This window comes from Chelonus insularis, unplaced genomic scaffold, assembly GCF_013357705.1.
Source record: "Chelonus insularis isolate UGA/USDA-ARS -01 unplaced genomic scaffold, ASM1335770v1 contig_316_pilon, whole genome shotgun sequence".
Classification (NCBI taxonomy): Eukaryota; Metazoa; Arthropoda; class Insecta; order Hymenoptera; family Braconidae; genus Chelonus; species Chelonus insularis.
In genome coordinates, this window is record NW_023276486.1 from 461,602 (window position 1) to 484,864 (window position 23,263).

The 23,263-nt window shown below is 27.4% G+C and overlaps 4 protein-coding genes across 4 annotated transcripts; 2 read left to right on the forward strand and 2 right to left on the reverse strand.

The window, feature by feature from the left end:
- Window positions 1-69: 69 nt before the first annotated feature.
- On the reverse strand, window positions 70-6,840 carry LOC118065508 (multidrug resistance-associated protein 4-like). The gene is given in 17 exon segments (XM_035080830.1): window positions 70-464; window positions 644-773; window positions 858-1,297; window positions 1,385-1,644; window positions 1,759-1,995; window positions 2,066-2,296; window positions 2,383-2,426; window positions 2,470-2,894; window positions 2,960-3,187; window positions 3,269-3,475; window positions 3,477-3,575; window positions 3,911-4,342; window positions 4,414-4,914; window positions 5,470-5,601; window positions 5,698-6,073; window positions 6,157-6,267; window positions 6,738-6,840. Coding segments are annotated over 17 exon segments (4,164 nt in total). The 5' UTR covers window positions 6,812-6,840; the 3' UTR covers window positions 70-227.
- Window positions 6,841-8,331: 1,491 nt separating this feature from the next.
- LOC118065481 (uncharacterized) lies at window positions 8,332-17,531 on the forward strand. The gene is given in 25 exon segments (XM_035080780.1): window positions 8,332-8,671; window positions 8,746-9,004; window positions 9,091-9,304; window positions 9,372-9,608; window positions 9,868-9,990; window positions 10,056-10,258; window positions 10,320-10,440; window positions 10,522-10,623; window positions 11,293-11,437; window positions 11,516-11,783; window positions 11,853-12,066; window positions 12,134-12,370; window positions 12,448-12,570; window positions 12,786-12,988; window positions 13,053-13,173; window positions 13,326-13,432; window positions 15,269-15,377; window positions 15,379-15,409; window positions 15,535-15,790; window positions 15,867-16,080; window positions 16,172-16,408; window positions 16,480-16,602; window positions 16,665-16,867; window positions 16,920-17,040; window positions 17,114-17,531. Coding segments are annotated over 25 exon segments (4,350 nt in total). The 5' UTR covers window positions 8,332-8,421; the 3' UTR covers window positions 17,243-17,531.
- Window positions 17,159-23,185, reverse strand: LOC118065509 (uncharacterized). The gene is made up of 11 exons (XM_035080831.1): window positions 22,708-23,185; window positions 22,366-22,630; window positions 20,556-20,769; window positions 20,078-20,443; window positions 19,792-20,003; window positions 19,608-19,731; window positions 19,421-19,527; window positions 18,873-19,063; window positions 18,329-18,795; window positions 17,527-18,270; window positions 17,159-17,444 (listed from the first exon to the last, which is right to left on the reverse strand). The coding sequence occupies exons 1-11, from the start codon at window positions 22,853-22,855 to the stop codon at window positions 17,325-17,327; spliced, it is 2,958 nt and encodes a 985-aa protein (XP_034936722.1). The 5' UTR covers window positions 22,856-23,185; the 3' UTR covers window positions 17,159-17,324.
- LOC118065480 (uncharacterized) lies at window positions 20,894-22,286 on the forward strand. Its single transcript, XM_035080779.1, has 4 exons — window positions 20,894-20,932; window positions 21,019-21,458; window positions 21,519-22,011; window positions 22,142-22,286. The coding sequence occupies exons 1-4, from the start codon at window positions 20,922-20,924 to the stop codon at window positions 22,266-22,268; spliced, it is 1,071 nt and encodes a 356-aa protein (XP_034936670.1). The 5' UTR covers window positions 20,894-20,921; the 3' UTR covers window positions 22,269-22,286.
- Window positions 23,186-23,263: the final 78 nt, after the last annotated feature.

A 23,263-nucleotide genomic window follows, 5' to 3' on the forward strand; every position in this document is an offset into this window, starting at 1 on the left:
ATTTAATAATTAAATTCTTAAATTTATTCAATATACGTCTTCACGTACAAATTAAAAGCCCATCTTATTTTTAACAAAATATAAAACATCATTCATAAAAAGTATTTTAGGCATGACTTAAAGTTGACATTTTTTAGTTAACTTATTAACCATTTTTTTGTTATCGATGCTGTTAGGATTTAATTTTTTTATTTTATTAACAATTCAAGTACTCTATTTAACATAATTTAAAGTCGAATACTATATTCAATTGTATCATCATAGTTTTTTATTCTAACATTATCAACATCTATTACCATATCATCTTCACTATTAAAAGATTGAAAGCTACTGTTTTTTTGTTGATGGTATATTGCTGCTTCTTTATAAAGTTGATTTGACATTGTTGGATCAGTTTGTTCAATCATTTGTTTAAATAGACTGTTTTCTCTGTTAAATATCAAATTGTATGGGCTATCGAACTCCTGAAAGAATGAAGTCAAAGTTTAATAAAATTAGCTTCAAATATTTTGAATAAACAAATCAATGCAAGGTGATGATTAACATTGACTCTAACTGATAAACATAACTGAATAGCATTAAATAAAATCATAAATATTGTGATTTAATTTAGAAGTTATTCAATAGATTGTTTATTACTCACAACAACTTCACCAGCATCCATTACTAAAACACGATCACTGTCAATAATAGTATTAAGTCGATGTGCTATTACAATAACTGTGCATCCTATGAATTTCGATTTAATTGTTTGTTGAATCAAAGCATCAGTTCTAAATATGAATAAAAGATGTTTTTTAATTTATGAAATATTATCATACCATCATCTACAGATTTTCTATTTTTTAGATACCTACTGAAAATCGATATTTGCTGTTGCTTCATCAAGAATAAGAATTTTATTATTTCTTAATAAGGCTCTCGCAAGACAAATTAGCTGTCTTTGTCCAATACTAAAATTCTTTCCACCCTCAAAAATTTTTTGATCAAGCATTAAATCACTTAACTCAACCTTCTTTAAAGTTTCCCAAATAACAAAATCAGAATACTTTTGAAGAGGATCGAGATTATATCGTAACGTTTCAGAAAATAGAACAGGTTCTTGTGGGATAATGGAAATATTTGATCGCAAATAATGAAGATCAATTTTTTTGATATCTTGTTTATCAATTAATACTTTTCCATGCATTCCATCATCAACAAGACGAAATAAAACTGAAATTAAAGATGACTTTCCTGCACCGGTTCTTCCTACTACTCCAACTTTCCAGCCTGGTTTTATAGCTAAATTAATATCCTAATTCAAGTTTAGAGAAAGTAATAATGTTTAATAAAAATATTGTTTCTGATAAAGAAATGAATTAGTTCATTAAAAAATGTATACTTTTAAAACAGCAGGTTCATCCTTATTGTATTGTAAAAATACATTTTTAAATTCAACATATCCATTGAATGATTCATTTTCTGTTGTAGAATCAATTGGTTTTATGTCTTCATTAGGTATATTGGTGTAATGTAAAATTCTTTCAACAGAAGTCATATGAGATTGTAATTCCATGCTTTGTTTAACACCAAACGGAAACAATAATGACAAGGTCAATGATTGAGAAATCGCTAAACCAACAGATGCTCCATAGGTATCATCTAATCAAACAATGTAACAAAATTAATTATTCAATCAATTATATAATTATATAATCAATTAGAAGTTTAACATTTTTAATCGACTGATTAAAAATGATTAAATGTTGTAATTACCGGGGCCAATTAAAATAAATGAATAGCAAATACAACTGAGCATTACGCAGGCAATTAAATCTAGAAAAAAACTCAGAGCTGCATTAGTAGCAATGACTAAATACCAAGCTCCACTATGATCATCTTGAAGTTGATCAAATTTATTTCGAAACATCATTTCTATACTATCCTCATTACTTCTGATTGTAGTTATTCCTTTAAAGGTGGTAGTAACGTGAGTGAAAACAGGACTTTTTGCTGAAAAGTTGATTAAAAAACATTATATAATTACTCAAAAAACTAAGTTATTAAATTGAATTAAACTTACCAATGCCTTCTAGTCTTTTTAGGTCTTGAGAAACACGAAGATAGTAATAAAGAAAAATATAAATAATTATGCCCATAATAAAACTAGGAATTATCATCCATACATTAACCACATAAACCAATATTAAAACTCCTGTTACTAAAAAAAATATTTGAGCTGTTTCTAAAAGTGTTATGGGAACTAATTCATCCATTGTTCCAACGTCTTTTGAAAATTTATTCAAAATTCTTCCTTGACATGAAACGACAAATATTCATTAGAATTCATTGATTCAAGTTCTGTCAGTAAAATTATTATTATAGAATTAAAGCATATACCTGATGGATTAATGTGAAAAAATCGCATAGTAGCATGAAGAACATTGAAAACTATGTTGTTATGAAGTCTGTAACTAGCAGTCATACAAATTTCTCATTAAAACAAAACTTCTTAATGGAACTAAGATCATGCAGGTAATAATAAAAATAATATGAATGTAAATTGCATATTTGGTTTTTAAAAATCCATTTTCATCCAAAACTGGCAGTGATGTGAACAATGGAGTATTTATCATCGAATCATATTGACTTTTGTCGATTTTGCAATCCTTAAATGACTGTTGAAGGCATATTTTAATTGATTCCAAACTAATCCAATAACTGAGCCAATAATCGAAACCACTAATAGTTATTTGTGATATAATCCAAATGAAAATAAGGAAAATAAATGTTAAAAGAGTACCACCATTACGGAAGTAACGTATATAAACATCGTATGATAAATGTCCTGTTTCTTTTTCTTCAGATGTCATTGTTTCTTGTGCCTTTGTTTTATCAGTTTTATTCGATATCTATAAAAAATATTTTTAAAAAATAAATAATTTATTTAAAGTTTAGTTTTGAAAAATCTAATTACCAATTGACAATTATTCAAAGACGTCATGGATTTTTTCAAAACTGAAATTACATTTTCTTCAGTAGATGGATTTATGATTTCATTTGTGCTGTTTTCACATAATTCTTTCATCTCTATTTTTTCAACATTAAACATTTCTTTTTTTTCTTCATAATGAGATAACATATTATTGAAATCTGGTCGTATTTTCGACAAAGTTTCAAATGAACCTTGAGATTCAATAACTCCCTGAACAAAAATCACCATTATAATTATGTCATATTAAATTTAAAGATTATTACATTAATAATTATTCAAAAATGATCTTACTCGTTCCATAATTACTATGAAATCATTTCTCATTAGTTGATAAATTTGATGAGTTGTAAGTATTCTAGTTTTTCCTTTCAAATATTTTCGAATACAGTCATTAAAAAGTTGACGACCAACTTGAACATCAACTGCACCGAGAGGATCATCAAGAAGATAAACGTCAGCTTTTTTATATACCGCTCTTGCTAAATTAATTCTTGCTCTTTTGTCCACCCGAAAGAGAAGCACCTCTTTCTCCAACAATTGTCATATCACCGTTGGGAAATAGTCGAAAATCTTTCAAAAGGGAGCAAACTTTTGTTACCTACTGAGTTCAAAGTAATTAATTGATTAAGTCAAAAATATATTGTATCATAATCTAGAATGAAAGTGTCAAAAGTTATTTACACACAAATATATACAAATTATATGAAAAGATTAATTTTACGTATTAGTTAAGATTAGGTGCTTTTATCCTATTATAATATAAAGATAGTTGATACAAACTACGTTGATGATCAACTTAGTTGTATCAGAAAATTAGAATATATTTAAGATTTTCATAGCATTATTCAGAATTGTATGATAAAACAAACTGTATAGTAAACATTCTTTCAATATAAATTGATAATTCAAGAATTAATAAAACGAATTCTTTACCTTTCGATAGCGTTTGCTATCATATTCCTCCCCAAAAAGAATATTTTCTCTGACAGTTCCTGAAAAAAGCCAGGGATCTTGGCTTGCATAGGATATTTTGATTCCTGAATTATTTTTTAATAGTTCTAACCCAGACTCAGTATTTCGAAAAAATCTAATAGCACCACTGCTAATTGGAAGTTCTTTAAGGAGGACGTTTAATAATGACGATTTACCGCAACCAACTGGACCAAGAATAGTACACAATTCTCCTCCTTTAATTGTCAATGATATATTATTTAATGTTGGTGGTAATTGGCCTTTTATCCAATTGGCAAAAACTTGTTCTAGTTCAATTTGTATTGAATATGATGATTTATTTGATAAATTATCATTTAATTGATTAATTTTTGTATTATCATCTTCATTTATCTCATTAAGCATCAAAAAATCCTAAAATCCAACAATTGATTTAGACAAAAATTTTATGAGAAAATATTTAAACGTGGTAGATGATAATTTACCTCTATTCGTTTAATAGAAATTATACTTTCTCCAATGGTTACAATAGCAGTAGGAACACATATTGCCATGATGATAAGTAAAATATCAACATAGCTAAAAAGCTGAAACACAATTCCAGCATCAAGTGAGTTTCCTGTAGAAATGAAGGCTACAATCGTTATAAAAAGTATCATTCGTTCCATTACTAAAAATATTGATTTATAAAATGCTTTCACATTGGTTGCATAATAAATCTGTCTTATTTCTTTCTCTCTAATTTGTGAAATGATTTTATTAAATGGCTTCTCCCAAGCATACATCTTGACTACTTGAATTCCTGCAATAACTTCACTCAATAATTGTATTCTTCGATCAGTCAAACAAGCAATTAGCCCTCGTAGCTTTTCACTTATTTTTAAAAGAAATGCTTGCAGAGGAACCATTGTTCCTATCAGACAACCGAGTGTTATAAGAGTATAAATTCCAATACTTTGCCACATTATAAAACCAGCCAAGGTAATCTAAAAAAATTCAGCATAAAAATCATTACTTTTTGCTTTATAATACTCCTGCTCAGTAGAATATATTTTATTCATCTTATTTTTAGGCATTTAATTGATAGTTTTCATTTTTTACTTATATAGATGTTGATATTTGTTTACCCAGCTTATGTAAATTATTATTTAATTAAACTCGACTGTGTTCACATTAAATATATACTGAAAAAATGGTTGGGTAGATATTAAAAAGCACACATTTGAATAAATTTTCAACCTTTTGAAGAGTAATTTTGACCACATTTTCAACTTTCTTTGAAATGACTCAAATTAAAACAATTTTTTCAGTAGAAACTACTATGTCTATTATTGTGGTGCTATTTTATATTAATGTGTGCAAAATATATCAAATCTATACACATTATTTTTACATCATTTACACGGAGTTTACTTTGTTAACAATATTTACACAGTACTACTAAGTGCAAAATGTGTATAAATTCGGTGTAAAGTTAGTAAATAAGCTATAAATGTAAGCAAAAAAGATAAATATTTTTTAATAATAATTAATAATATTACCTGAAAAGGAGCTATCCATATCAAACTAAAATAAATTAGAAGATAATCAAAGCGATTTACATCATTACTAAGAATATTAATTGCTTGGCCTACGTTTGCTTCATTAAATGATGCCTGGCTCAGTTTTAAACTCTATTTTGATAAAAAATGAATAAAGTTAAAAACAAAATAATAACAAGTTAAATACATGAATAAATGTTTTTATTCAATTAATATTAAATATTTTACCTTTCTATAAATAAGAGAGCAACAAGCAACTCTTATTTTCATTCCAATTCGTCGTGATTGAAAAGAAGTGTGATGTAAAGTCAAAGTACTGCAGAAAGCAGTCAAAATAAGCCCAGTGGTATAAAATATAATATCATTTCGTGACATCTCATTATTTGTCATATCAAAATAATCAACAATGATACGTTGAAAAATAGGTAATGTATTTCGTAGTATTACCATTTCAAGCATCACAACTAAACTAACAATAAAATAATCAAACCAAAAAACTGCTATTATAGTTTTGATTAAGCTGGGCCTCTTTAGCTTTCTATTTTTGCTAGTAACTTCCATTTTATTATGTTTTTGGCATTTCATAAGTTGTTGATTCCATGCCCTAATTATTAAATGCAGAAAAATGAAGTTTAATCATTTTAATTATGTACAATTATAATTTAAATGAAATGCAAAAAATGATACCTCTCTAACTGATTTGTTAAATGTTCTGATTTATCACGAGTAAGAGGAGGCCAAATGTCATTCATTGTAAGTTCATTCTTGGATCCTTTTTTAAATAATGTGAACGTCCATCTAAATAGGAAAGGATATTTATTTATAATTAAAATGTTATATTGATTAAAATAGATAAATTCAATGTAAATAATACATTAAGTCATTAATATATTAATAAGAATAATGATCTACAATTTAATAAATAAAGAAAACTAAAAAATATATTTTACAGTGATGCAACAGTAGTTTGTCAATTCGAATTCAAAAAATTGCTAAATTATTTTTAATTAATAGATGTTAAAATTTGTTTCTGCAAGCAAGTTTATTGGACACCAAACTGTAATAGTCATTTTTAGTTTGAAACGACAAATTACAGTAATATTATTGTGAGGTTTATAACTCTTTTGTTTATGTCTTGATAAGAAGTTAAAATTTTAATTTTAAAAATTGAACTTTAATTGTTCAAAGAATATTGAGGAGTTTATTTCATATAAATTGAGATAATTTTTAAGAATAAATTTCTAATAATAGTAGTACAATTTACATACATGAAAAACAGCTGGTTGAGGTAACTGGCGTTTTCAACAGGATGCTTTGTTTCTTTAGACACTTTCTGCTCCATATTTCTAATGAAATTTCAGAAATAAAAATATTATTACAAACCACTGAAAAAGAAATTTTTTTTTTAATAATTGATGTCTTATGATATAGAATATTTTCCTGTTTTCCTTCATAAATTACTACAATTATGATAATTTTACTGAAAGCAAATAAATTAAATGATAATAAAATTAGTTACAATACTTGGAAATCAATGTTTATCATTTAAATTAGGAAATTGAAAAATTTTCAGTGTCTAACTACTTTCTATTTATTAACAACGATTACACTGAAACGGATTAAAACAATTAAATGTTATCTCATCTGATAATTTATTGAGTTGTTTTTTTTAGTATGAAACTTGACAGTATAATATTAAACAGAAAATTAAGACATGATAATAAACTTAACTATTTCATTTCTCTTTGTGTAAAATTTCAAATAAAATATGTATAGAATAGAATGATTGATAAATTACTAATTATAAAACTTTAGTAAATTTTTTTCAATCTGTACAATGTATCCAGACTACCCCGAATTGCAGAATAATTTTAATTTATTCCCTCTATATTCCTAATCTTTGACACTTAATACAGAAAGTCTCAACACGATCTCCAATTTGAATTTTTACACGAAAACTTTTATCCAGTTAATGTTATTAAATAAAGAAATAACTATCAACTACTAATGTTTACTAACTGATAGATAGTAACTTCACTATATTAATATTAATTTTCTAAATGCTGCAATCATATTATTACGTAAAAGAAACGAATAACAACTAACGTGCATAGAATAACTGACTAGATTAGCTTAACAAATAAATTCTAACAATTCTGTACTATAAAATAGATGTACGAATTACTTACTCTATTTAAATTATGAAAAGTTTTCTAGTAACACGTATATAATATTGTTAGAATCGAATATTACTTATAGGCGAATGAGCAATCCGATAAGAATGTAAAAATTTATGTTGTTAAATTATTCTAAAACCATCAGTCCTTTGTTGTAATACAAAAAAAAAATAACTATGTGAGAATATATTTACAAAAGTATTGGAATAATGGCAAATTATTTGAAGATAACAATAATAAGTTCCATTACATGTGAATGTATTCAGCATGGAATGTATTATGTGGATGTTATCAACGAATATTCACTAAAAAACATTACTTAACAATTACTATGCGTAAATGTTTAATTTATAACTTAATTGAAACAAACAGAAATATAATCTACATGAGCTAGGTATACTTTAAAAACCCTAATTCATAGTATTCTTGAAGAAGAAATTTAATATTTCATTATACTACTATTACAGATAGAAAATATATTAAATGATTTTTTAACTTATAAAATAAATAATGAAGTAATCAACAATCACAATTTAATTGTATAATTAATATTATGTGTAGATGATAATTACTAGATAAATAATATAAAGCTTACAATGAGCATTACACATGTGTATTAGTTATCAATTGATTCTGTAAAAAGGAAATATCTAATGAAAGATTTGAATTCATCCTTTGAACTCTGCTATTAGTGAGATAAAACTTATTAATAGGTCTATTATATCTAACATTCAAGGTCAGACTCTTGTATAAAATTGCCCATTAACTTGAGTTGATGTTGTTATATATCACCAGTTTCATTCTTTGGATGTCAGCAAAAATGTACATTTCATTTATTCTTTCACTGTTTTTCTTTACCAATATCGTATTCGCTGATGAAGATCATTCTCCCAGAATAGTAATTATTGGAGCAGGTGTATCAGGGATTGGTGCAGCATCAAGACTTCTAGAGAATGGATTTAAAAATGTTACTGTTCTTGAAGCAGAAGATAGAATTGGTGGAAGAGTATATAGTGTGCAAATGGGTATGAAAGATTCCTTTAAAATTTTTTATGAATAATTATCAAAGATCTTTTGATTTATTTTTGATAAATTTTAGGTGATTATATGATAGATATAGGAGGGCAATGGGTTCATGGTGAAGAACGGAATGTAGTTTTTGAATTAGTTTGGCCTCTGGGAGTTCTTGAAAAATTTAATGATAGTGAATACAAACGTACAGCAATATTATATGGTTCTTCAGGAGAAGTGATACCACTTGAAACAACATCTGAAATTATTAAATATCACTTACACTGTGTTGAAAATATACCTAAAGATATAAAATCTATATCACTAGGAGAATACATGGAAAATAAGTAAGATGATTAGCTTTTGTGAGATGAAATTTTTTATATTTAACAATATTATATTAGTAATGATTATTACTAAAATATAATTTTAGACTGGAAGAATTTTTTAAAAATCATACCGAAATAACTCCAGAACAACAGAGAGGAATAGTTCATTTTTTGAATTTATTCGAAATGGGCTATGATGCAGCTGATGATTGGCATCAAGTTTCAGCAGCTCGCATAAGAGATACTGCTGATACTGGAGGAGATCACGATATTAACTGGAAAAATCGAACTTATTCATTTTTTTTGGATATCTTAATGGTGAGTATTACATTACAGTGAATATTAATAGTAATTAATTATTTTAATGAAATTTATTCTATAACAGAAAAAGTACCCAAACCCAGAAGAAGCTTTACCAGTTGAAGAAAACACAATGTTAAATAGTAAAGTAACAAAGATTCAATATGATTCAAGTGATGGATCCAAGAAAGTTATAACTAAAGATGGAAAAGAATATCCAGCTGATCATATCATCTGGACTGGATCTCTTGGGGTTCTAAAAGCTGATCATGAAAAAATATTCGATCCACCCTTACCACAATCTAAGGTTACAGTAATCGAGGTAAGAAATTTTACTGCTTAATTCTGATTTATCATAAACAATTAAACGATACTTATTATTAACTTCTCAGTGGGAAGTTATAGAAATGTGCGTTCGAAATTATTTTTCATCTCGTGCAGAATCAAAAACCTGAAAAAAATAGTAAACTAGCTAAACCTTATCATTCCTTCCACTGAGAAGTTAGTCGTGTGGACCTTTCGGGTCGCACTCAGACCACTGCAGAGCACTGATATTTCTTGATATGTTTGTATCTTGATAGAATCTTGGTATGGGCCATGTTGCTAAACTTTTCTTATATTTTGAAAATCCTTGGTGGGATTATACAGCTCACTTCAAAGGAATTTTTTGGACTGATGCTGATAAGAAAGAAATAGAAAACGATGTAAGATGTTATTATAATATTATTCAAATTTAATTATTAAGAAAGTAAGTATATTTTTTTTGTAGCCTGCAAAAAAATGGCTCCTTTTAGTCTACAGTGTTGTGCCAGTAGAACATAAACCTAAATTATTATGTCTTTGGTTAACTGGTTCCTACGTACCAGAAATGGAATTGATTGATGATGATATTCTCCGTAACAGTACATTATGGTTCTTAAATAAATTTTTCGGTCATTCTTATAATCTTACTGAATTGTCATTAATGAGAAGGTAAAATTGTATATAATATTGCATATTTTTAAAAATCATCAATAAATGTCAATTTTTGTAGAAGTCAATGGAATACCAATGAAAACTTCAGAGGCACATATAGCTTTCCTAGTATAGATAGTGAAAAAACCAACAGTCATCCCGAAAACCTCGCAGAACCAATAATAAAAGACGGAAAACCTGTAAGATGAAATATTTACTCATTTTTCATGGTAACGAAAAATAGTAAAAATCGAATGAGTGATACTAACAATATTTTTTAGAGCCTTCAATTTGCTGGAGAAGCCACATCAGAGTATTATGGAACAGTTAATGGAGCACTTGGTGCTGGTTGGCGTGAAGCTGATCGTTTAATAAATCTTTATGCTCCAAAAAAGGAATAATTTTTAATACTCCTCAGCTATTAAAAAAATGTAATGACAATTAAAAACAATATGAGAGTGTTAATAATCAGCAATGATACTAATGAGTTAGTAAAGGAATTTAAAATTGTTGTAATAATTAATTTAACAATAGCAGCTTTTTATAATTGTATATATTGAAACAACTAATTGATTAAAATTTTTTACAATTATATTAAAAAAATATGTTTTATTATTCATATGAATATTAGTAATAAAAAGATATAAAATAAAAAACTCTGGTTAGTATCTATGATCAACCCAGTCACTTGGTGTTTGCGTTCTTAAATAAATACGTAGTAGCAATCTTACAATTGGAAATAAACCTTAAAAAAGCATTCAATGTTCAAGCCTTTTTTAAACACATGTGATATTTTTTGAAAAATATCTAAAGAATATATATAAAATTTTAAATAATATATGATTATCTAATGAATAAGATTACTCATCTAATAGAAATGGATTGAACTTATGATCCTACATGATATCTTTGTCTAAACAAATACCCAGTAGTTCTATAAATTAACCAGAAAATGTAATAAAGAAGATTAGTCTTCGATTGTAACAACAATCATGAAGTTATTCATACTGAGTTCACTTTTTCTCTTGATAAGTTTAATTTCATGTGACGAGAAACCGTCTCCAAAAATTGTCATTATTGGAGCTGGACCAGCTGGTATTGCTGCGGCGTCCATGCTGTTTGAAAAAGGGTTCAAAGATGTTAAGATTCTAGAAGCTGAAAATCGAATTGGTGGACGAGTTTACAGTGTGAAATTCGGTAATTAATTGAAACTATTTACTTTACATAATTTGTTATTATTTATTATTTACACTGCAAATTATTTATGAAATGAAGGAGACTACATGATAGACCTTGGTGGCCAATGGGTTCATGGTGAAGAAGACAACATTTCATTTGAATTAGCTTGGCCTTTAGGTCTTTTGGAGCACTTCAATGATACGGGATACAACAGAAACGTAAAACTGTTTTCTTCAGGGGGAGAAGAAATATTTCCTGACATAGCTACCGATATGATAGAATATCACATTGGTTCTCTTGAAAACTTAAATGAAAAATTAGAAAATGAAACAGCAGATTCATTAGGCGATTTTCTGGATAAAAAGTAAATAAATCCATATTCGAACATTTCATTTTGATGAAGAAAAAATCACTTATAATTAATTATTCAAAGGTTCAATGAGTACTTTCAAAATCATCCCGAAATAACTCCAGAGCAACAAAAAGCTATTCTTTGGTTCATGAATCTTTTCCAATTAGCTTTGCATTCAGCTCCCGATTGGCATCTACTTCCTTTGAAACAATTAGCAAAGTCATCTGATTGTAAAGGAGATCAAGGAATCAATTGGAAAAACCGAACATATTCAACTATTTTGGATATCTTAATGGTGAGTGTAACATTACAGTGAATATTAATAGTAAATAATTATTTCAATGACATTTATTCTATAATAGAAAAAGTTTCCAAACCCAAAAGAAGCTTTACCAGTTGAAGAAAACACAATGTTAAATAGTAAAGTAACAAAGATTCAATATGATTCAAGTGATGGATCCAAAAAAGTTATAACTAAAGATGGAAAAGAATATCCAGCTGATCATATCATCTGGACTGGATCTCTTGGGGTTCTAAAAGCTGATCATGAAAAAATATTCGATCCACCCTTACCACAATCTAAGGTTGCAGCAATCGAGGTAAAAATATTTTTATTTTATTATCCATAGCAACTTGAAAATTTTATCAATAATAAATGATATCTTAATGAAAATAGGCTCGAGCTATCGGTGGTGTAGCAAAAATTTTCTTTTACTTCGAAAACCCATGGTGGATGGACGGTTCTTACTTGAAAGGAATGATTTGGACGGATGCTGATCGCAAAGAAATTGAAAATGATGTGAGTAAAAATAAATAATTAAGATAGAGTCAGGTTTATGTTATTAGCTTATTTTACGATGATTTGTAAGACTTTTTTAATTCCGTATCACTCAATGTTTATGAACTCTATTATGATCAAAAATTTTAACATTAGGAACTCAAAAAATAAGAAGGGATATAAGTTTTTTTTTAGTAATAAATAAATATCCAAATGAATGTTCTATATTTTCTTAGCCCACCAAGAAATGGATGCTTTCTGTATATCAAATAATACCAGTAGAGAATAAACCAAAACTTCTTTGTGTCTGGCTGACTGGACCCTACATCAAAGATATGGAAATTCTTCCTGAAGATGTTGTTCGTAATGAAACACTTGGATTATTAAATAGGTTCTTTGGCAAAACATATAATGTAACTGAGCCTTCTTTGATGATAAGGTAATAGGATAATTGTCATGTAAATTCAAAATATTTTATTAAAATATTTTATATGCATTAATAGAAGCCAATGGATGACTAATGAGAACTTTAGAGGAACTTACAGTTATCCTACCATGGAAAGTGAAAAATTGAACATTGATCCTATTGATCTTGGAGAACCAATCATGAAAGATGGAAAGCCTGTATGTATTCTATTTGAAATGTAACACCTTAAAACATAAAGTTCTAATCAATTTACTTTATCTATAGTAGTCTGGTTTGCCTTAACATTGTTCTGTTCAAGTAGCCATAAAATTTTATTGATGATTTTCTGAATATAAATAATATTTTACAGAATTTACAATTTGCTGGTGAAGCTACTGCCCAATATTACGCGACTGTCCACGGTGCTATTAATTCTGGTCAACGAGAAGCACAACGAATTGTGGACTTATATTCACCAAAAGAATAAATTTTTGTATCATAAATAAATATAGACATTATCTTTATTATAGATATATCTATATTATGATATAAAAATCTAATTAAATGTATTTTGTCTATTCTTATTTCATTAAAAAGATCAATTCAAAGAAACATCAATAAAATAATAAAATAAACTGAATAATGTCTTTTTTTCTTCTCAGTTCTAATACATAATCATTATATTAATATTGCAAAAGAAATAAGCTTAAAATACAAGCAGTGATAAAAGTTTTCGATTCAGATATTAGTTGTTATAATTAGTTGTTAATGAACTTCTTAATAGTTTTCCATGTTCTCGACAACTTTTCTATGCTCGTAAATTTTGAATTGTTTTATTTTACGAAGAAGCGAGAAAAACAGTCTATCATAATCGATCTCTTTGACCCTTACAGTTAGCTGTCAAGGAAACTCTTCTCCCTCATTATTCACTGAACTCTCATTGTTAATAGAGATTTAAACGACCTTCACCAAGTAAATAAAACTATCAGTTTTCCGTGATTAGATGCGATAAAATATCATAACATAAGCAATTATTCTCTGTAAAAATGAAATGATGAAAAATTATAACAAGAAGTGAAAATTCACTGACTTTCCAGTGATTTGATTATTTTAATTTTAGAGAATACCAGTCATCAAATGTTTCTCATATCACCGAAGATTTATAAGGTACCTAAAAGTTGATAGTTGATGCAAGTCCTCTGTTAGTATTGCTCAACACTGTCTTCGTTGAAATGGAAATACTTTTTTCATTTAAATTGATAAATATTTACTAATAAAATTGAAAAGGGTAGATAACAATATTCAAGTACATAAATCCAAACAAAATACAAATGAATAAAAATATACGAATCTACTTTCTTAAACTAAATAAGTAGAATTTGTGCTGATTTCTTCAATGAGTCTAAAAATGACTACTCTTTCAATATGAAATAGTGACATCACTGAATCAGTGAACATTTACTTCTCATAGTGATTTTTTCAAGCCGTTCAGTGCATTTTCACTATTTTTCAGTTATAAAAGTATTACTGTTCGAGTTAATGTTATTATTATAACTGGAAATAGCAAATATTCATGTCATATTCATTGATTATTACAATTTACCATCAATTGACAAGTTTAATGACATTTTACTGATGTCAGTTAGTTGGAGATCATATATGATCACATATAGAGAATACATATTCGATTGTACTTATTAATAAACAAAGTAAATAAATAAAACGAGCCCATTATCTTAGATATTTTTTCAATATGTCGAACATCTGTATCACTTTAAATTCTTACTACTTATTTTTTATTTTGAATAATACCTATAAAATATCGAGTAACAATAAAAATTTGTTATATTTTTTTCTATCAATAAACTTGTTAATGACAATAGATATCCACTGATACTTTTTTGTATTTCAATGAAAAATGATATTTATCTAGAAAATAGTTGGTTTCTAATGGAATTTTTATATCATGAAAACACTTGTCTAAATGAGTTCTGAAAAATGGAAAAACAAAATATCCAAGGTTTTAATATAGATCATTTATAGCGTATGATGAATATGTAAACAAAGTGTACGTTATATTCTATAGGGAAAAGAATATATTATCTAATGACTTGATAGAAGAAATCTGACCTTTGCTTTTAGTGCAATAGAACATTACATATAACGAATGTCCATGGCCATTCATAGATTATAAAATTAGTCAGTATCAAAGAGCTCAAATACATTTTAGTTTTCTTTCAATACAGTCATGATAAAATTAATCATATTTTCACTATTATTATCTATAAACTATGTTTTTTCTAATGAAAAAAATTCATCAAGAATAATCATTGTTGGAGCAGGCGCAGCAGGAATTGCAGCAGCGTCTAAACTTTTTGAAAATGGATTTATAAATGTTACAATTCTAGAAGCGGAAAATAGAAATTGGTGGTAGAGTATATACAATTAATATAGGTAAATATCTATTTCTTTTACGTTACTTGTTCTACTTATATTTTTTATATTTTAAACTAAAAATATTCATCAACTAATTATTTTAAAAATAATTATTTACTGTTAAAAAAATAGTCTTGTTTTAGGTGAATATTTAGTTGACATGGGAGGCCAATGGGTACATGGAGAAAAAAATAATATAGCATTCGAATTAGCTTGGCCTCTGGGTTTACTAGAAAGATTTGGTCACAACAATACAATGAAGACCTTTGCATCATCAGGATCAATAATATCTGATGACATGATTGAAGGAGTAATCAATTTTCACACTAATATATCTGCTGATTTAAGAGTTATTAACAACTTAACAACTAAATCATTTGGTGAATATGCAGAACTAAGGTAAATCAATTAACTACAGAGACTAGAAACAATTCTAAATTAATATAAAACAGTTAAAGACACTATTTTTGTTTAGATTTGCTAATTATTTTAAAAATCATCCAGAAATCAAGATAGAAGAACAAGAATCACTGCTTTTTTTACTCAATTTAATAGAAATGGCAGCAGATGGTGGAGATGATTGGTTTGAAGTATCTGCTAAAGGATTGCATTTCTATAAATATTGTGAAGGTGATCTAGATATTAATTGGAAAGAGCGAACTTATGGGACAATTTTAGATATTCTTATGGTATAATTAAATTTTAACTTATTTTAAAAATGATTATTATTTCTATTATGATTATAATATAATTAATACCAAACGAAAATTATATTTATAGAAACGATACCCCAATCCAGAAGAAGAACTTCCTGTATTAAACAATACAATATTGAATAGTAAAGTGATAAAAATAAATTATAATGTCAGTAATGGATCTAATAAAATTATTACTGAAGATGGAAAAGAATATTTTGCTGATCATGTAATTTTCACTGGATCCTTAGGAGTATTAAAATCAGATCATGAAACATTATTCGATCCGTTATTATCAGAAAAGAAAATCAATACTATTAAGGTACATTTACACGATTAAACTTATTAACTTTTAAAATTATAATGAATTGTAATTAATATTTTTAATTATAGAATCTTGGAATGGGACATGTAGCTAAAATTTATTTATATTATGAAAATCCTTGGTGGATGGATGGTATTTATGCAAAGATGTTATATTGGACCAATTCTGACAGGAAAAAAATGGAAAAAGATGTAATGTTTTTCAGTCACTCATCAATGATTTTTAACCATCCATATCTTTAATTAATTATTAGGATAACACAAGATGGATGCTAGGAGTTTATGGAATTATTCCAATTGAACACAAACCTAAATTACTGTGTCTTTGGATGAGCGGAATTCATTCAAGAGAAATGGAGTTAATTCCTGATGAGTTATTCCGTAATCAGACTTTAGAACTGATCAAAAGATTTTTTGGACAACACTATAACATTACTGAACCATCAGTAATTAAAAGGTATTTGTTTTCAATACTTTTATAAATTAAATATTTAATAAGCTTTTTTTAGGACCACATGGAATTCAAACGTAAATTTCAGAGGTACTTACAGTTTTCGTAGCGTTGCATCAGAATCAGCTGATGTTTATGCTGAAGATCTTGCTGAACCAATTATGAAAGATTCAAAACCAGTTAGTTTTCACATCTAGTGATTATAGATATAAGTTACTGATATGTATTTTAATATGAAAAAAATGTTTTCAGATCCTTCAATTTGGTGGTGAAGCTACTGACCAATATTATTCAACAGTTCATGGAGCAATCGATTCAGGCTTTCGTGAAGCTAATCGATTGATAAGCTTTTATGCACAAAAAAAAGATAATGAACAATAATATTTCTGACTTTGCTAACATAGATAATTATTTTTGTAGAAAAAATGTTTATAAATTTCTATATATATACTATGTGTATGATTTAAACATGATAGCGTAAAAAATTTTTAGCCTGTATTTGGCCACTATCATAAGCACCGTGAGTTGTGGAATAAAAGTTATCATGTGTTGCTTCTCCCGCAAACATTAATACAGGAACATTCTGAATAGAATGAAAAATATAAAATTCAATTATCAAAAAGAACATTTAATATGAGTAATAAAAATTAAAAAAAAAAATTTACCTTTACTAAATTGTTTTGAATTATTTTTGCCCATACTGGTTTGGCTAAATTAGCTGGTGAAATATGATGTTCATCACATTTTGTTGTAATATGACTATAACTACCTCTCATATATTTATTTTTATTCCACTGAGTTCTTTTACATCTTTTTGGAGCTGGTAAATAATTATTCTTGAAAAAATATCTCAATAAATAAATACACTCATCTCCAACTTCTTGATCAGTCAGATTTTCAATGGTATATGCACCTTTGCCGCCAATCCATCCAATAAGAACTGCTTCATGGTGCTGTGAAACGTCAAATCCACTCAAATCTTTTGTCCATGGAGCTAATTTTTCAATATCACTTTCATTGTCATGCCAAATTAACTGGAAACCTTTTACTCCTGGTTCCCACCAGGCTTCTCCAAAATCTAAGAAAATTTTATTTATCAATCCAAAACCAAGGCTATCAATCGTCAATGTCAGATGAGGCGGCAATGAGGGTATAAACATTTTTTCATGGTTTTCTTTTAAATATCCTAATGAACACGTAACTATCACGCAATCCGCTAAAATTTTTTTTTCATTAGAAAGAGTTACGATAACTATTTTTTCATCATTTTCCTTTGTTTGTTTATGCCATTCGATTTTTTCTACTGGACTACTGATTCGTATACAATTTTTGTTTATGTTATTTGTTAACATTCTTATTGCTGAGCTATAACCTTCTTTAAAAACCAAATGTTCTGGACCCCCGACAAACTAAAAGACGTTTTAAATGAAAAACACAGTTCAAAAAGTAATTAATCAATTCATTTACCTGGAATTTTCCCCAACTTTTAACAGATAGTTCATCTAAAGTCAAACATGAATTATCGATTAACAAATATTTGACAATCCAGTCATATATTTCTTCTTTGACTTTTTTAATAGATGAAGATTCGTTTTTAGACATGATATGTTCTAAGACTGATTTTCGAAGAAGTAAGTTAATATTTTTTGGCATATCTGGACTTATGTTATCTAATTTTGCATATTTTTCACAATCTTCTAATGCATCACGAATTAAATTATCTATTTCTTCTACTAAATATTTATCAACACGTAAGCCATCATTTCTAATAAATATTCCTTCTGCTTCATAAGATTGTTCTTCAGATAACAGATCATTCTGCTCACATAATTCAGCGAATTGACTTTGATTTCCGTGTAAAAATTGTGCTCCTTCTTCTATCCAATTATTATTCCAAGGAATAGATCGAATCCTACCCCCAATGTAATCTTGAGCTATAAATAATAATAACAATAGAATGATCAACTTTGAATTTGATTTTTTTTCAAGATTTATTGATGCAAAAATTTACCTTCAAGTATTAAATAATCATGAAAATTTTTTTCTTCTAGGGTTTTAGCCGCAGCTAATCCAGCAATTCCTGCTCCAATAATCACAACTTTAGTTGTTTCTATGGACATTTTTTTGATTCTTTCTACTGCTATATTCACTTGTTTTCCAGGATTCCAGATCACCTGTCTTAATCGTCGAACTAGTACGAGTTATTGTATAAAATAAATCGCAATCAAAATTAACAATTGGTTATAGTTGAACTGAATTGTAAATTTAATAAGAAAAAAAAATTTAATATTGATTTAAATAAAATATAGTTACAATATGATAACTATTTATTCTTATATTTGGTTGTATATGTATTTGTATAAAATATATCTGCTTCCCTCCACATTCGTAGAAAATCAAGTTTTTATGGATTTAGATTAAAGATGAGATTTTAATTGCCTAAATAAGAAAATTAAAAATAAATGAAATGAAAAGCTAAATAAAATATGCTAACTCAATATATGAAATGAATAGTAACATTCGCGCATTTAATTAACATCATTTATTCGAAATTAGTACCTGTAGTAATTGATTAATCGATTGGCTTCACGAAATCCCGTTTCCACAGCTCCATGAACAGTAGAATAATAATGATTATGAGTGGCTTCACCTGCGAAAAGTATGATCTGCAAAATGAAAAAAAGATATAATATTCTGAAACAAATTACAATTTTTCTAACAAATAATTTTTGCTTCATTTATTCACCGGTTTTCCTTTTTTTCCAACGATAGGATCGGCTAAATGATGAGCATATACATTCATTTGATCACTTTCAATACTTCGAAAAGAGTAACAACCACGAAAATGTTTATCACTATACCACTTGGATCTAAAAAATTTCAAAAGGCAATAAGAAAAAACAAATTTTTGGATTTTTAATTTTTTAAACTTATTATTTACCTTGAAAATATTAACGGGTTGTGGAATATTGTACGATTTACCAAGAAATCTCTCTAATAACTGATACATTCCTTTTTTTACTTCATCATCAGTCAGAGTTTCCATAAACCGCGAACTTTCTCCCAATATCCAGCCAGCTAATACTCTAGGTTGATAATCAACTGTTAAAAATTCAAATACTTCAGCAAGCCAATGATTTTCCTGAAACAAATTATTCAGACAGAATTAATTAATTAATTATAGTATCCAGTTGATTACTACAAATAAAAACATACCTTTGGATTCGACTTTAAGAAGTCTTCTTTGTCTTCTTTACTCCAAATAAGCCCAAATCCGGCACATTTCTCAGGCCACCATCGATGTGAAAATTCAAGGAAAATTTTATTAACTGTTCCAATTCCTAGGCCTTTTATTGCAGACTTTTTTATATCGGGTAATGATGGTGTAAATAATGATTGATGTTGATCTTTAAGTACTCCCAAAGAGCTAGTAAATATTACATTCGTAGCTGAATATTTTTGGCCCTCACTTGTGCTCACAATTATTTCATCTGGATTAGTGTAGTCGATATTAGATACTTCTCGTAAAAATCTTATCTTATCTTGAATATAAGTCCCGTTAGAAATATCTTTACATTTATTCTAAAATTTAAATTTATTATTAAAATGATGGTTAATATAACCTCTAATATTCTTACATTTTAAAAGTATTATTTTATTGAATTAATATGTAACAATTAATAAGATTTCTTACCATTAATAAATCTAATGCTGTATGATATCCACGGTCTCGCCAATTTAATAGAAGATCTCCTTCACATTGGGCATATTCAGTAATTCCACGTGCTGATACTTCAAACCACGTGTCACTCCCTTGAATACTGCTGTCAAATCGTTCCATCCACTCCAAAAATTCTCTTGCTCTTTTCTGACTTGTAAATTTACTCTGGGAAAATGCTTTGAAATACCTAAAAACACATTGCAAAATAATAATAAAGTTAAATTTTATACTTAAACTTCGCGCCAACAATTTGCATAATTAAATGTTTATGGAGGGGGATAGATAAAAAATAACAGCCATACTTGTAAAAATATTTTGCAATATTTTTTGCATTTGACAATGGCATTTGGGTATGTAACTATTGAAAAAAATAATTATTTATTTAGTATATTGTTTTTTTAATCAATTTCAATGTAATTTGTTGATTTATTTCTAGAAAACCAGATCCTCATTTAGAACAATTGAGGAAACAAGTGGATCATGCACCTAATTTAGACACGACAATTTTAAAAATTCAGAAATTAAGTTCATCGTTACATTCGGCATTTTTGTTCGAAAATGAAGGTATTTTTCTACTTCAGAAAATTTGTCTGTTCATGAGTTCAACCCCGTCAGGAAAATTATATAAAGGATGGGAAGAATTTGCTGTACATCTTGGTCTTTCAAGAGAACAAATACAATGCATTGAATATAATTTTAAAGGAATGCAAGATCCTACATATTATGTTTTATTAACATTCTGTCAGTCACCTGATGCAACAGTTGATAAAGTAATCATCGCTTGCCAAAAAATACATCGATTAGATATAATTAATCGAATTCTTAATCCTTTGGTTCAATTTATAAATAATTTAATCATCGATGATCACAATACAGGTAAGAAAAATAGAGCTTGTATGAAATGAATCTATAATTTTTATCCATATATTTTTGTAGGAGTTATAAGACCAAAAATCATTCCAAGAGTTCCTTTGGTACTTAGACCAACTATTGGTATCAATCATTCAATTCGTTCCTCCAATGATTCAAAACATAATAAATTACATACGGACAATAAATCTAAAACTGAATTGAGTGAAAAAAAAAACTATGGAAGTATTGTTATGTTAACATTTACTAAAGATGGAGAAGAAGTCGCAAAAAATGTAGCTAAAGTATTTCGAGAAAACGATCCAAAAATTGGAGTCGTTATTCTTCAAGAACAAGAAAAATATGTATATTCACGAGCTGAAGAGTTCGTTGATGATTGTTTCAATCAAGTTAATTACATTGTTCCAATACTCACAAGTGGATATATAAATCATTTAAATGAATTAGTTGCCTACGATGAATCTAGTGAGAATTCTTTAGATACTAAATATGTCAAATATATTTACTCATTATTGAGATATGAATATTTTAAAAACAATTGCTGTAATAATAGAGTAAGGTAATGCATTAACTCTTTTATAAAATATTCCAAATAATAATTCTGACTTTGTAAAACATATAGAACAATTTTGATATTTTTTTCAATATCAATTGTAATTTGCATTTAATAACGATTCATTTTTTTACAGATGCATTGTACCAAATGGCAAAATGCCTATAATCTTGAAGTCTAATCTTCATCCATCACTCCAAGCTTGGTTTAAGGAATCAGAGATAGATACTTTTATGAAAAACATTATTTTAAAAAACTTTTAAATAATTTTTTCATTTTTATAAAATACTTATAAATTACTTTTTAAACTTTTAAATAAAAAAAACATAAATAATTTACTTTTTGATATGAAAAACTTACTCTTTTGTAAAATATTGACCATAGCTTTCTGTTGCGTTTTTTAATACTTTTTCAGCATTATCACTGATTGCATAAAAAAGCCTCCATACTTCACTAGTTTCTTCAGTAGGAACAATTTCTCCTTGAGAAGTGGCAAATATATGTTTTTCAAAATCATGTAAATTATGGGAAGATTCAAGTAAGTTGTAAGGTGCAGCTAAATCATGGATAACATTTTTTTTCTCTCCGTGAACCCATTGAGCTCCAAGATCAACAACGTTATCAGCTGAAATATACATAAAACAACTTCAAATATTTCCATGAATATTCGAAGACATAAATATTATGTAAATATGGAATTACCAAATTTTTTTGTAAATATTCTTCCCCCAATACGATCTTTAGCTTCTAGAATCGTTACATTTTGGAAGTTATTTTTAATCAAATGACAAGCAGCTGAAATACCCGCTGCTCCAGCACCAATAATTAATATTCTCGGTTCTCTATCCATTCTGACAATGAAAATTAAACTTCCACCAACTTATTTAAATCCAAAAACTGATAAGATATCATAAAAAACACCAGATAAACCAATCTTCCACATCACTGAGCAAACCTTTTGTTGACATGATAGTCCTTATTTTTTCTATGTTTTGATAATATTTCCATTATAAAAATGTTTTTAGATCACTGAATATAATTGTTGAACTATATTTTAACTTAAAATGACTCTAATTATATAATTATTGTGTGAGTATTATTACTTTGTTCATCTTTACATAAAAGCACCACAACGAAATAACCTATTTTCTCTATCAATTTTGACACAAATCAAACGTTACTCGCGAGCCATGATTGGTCAATAGATCTAAAAGCACTTTTTTCAAAATTATTCGTACGAAAAGTTGAAAAATAAAAA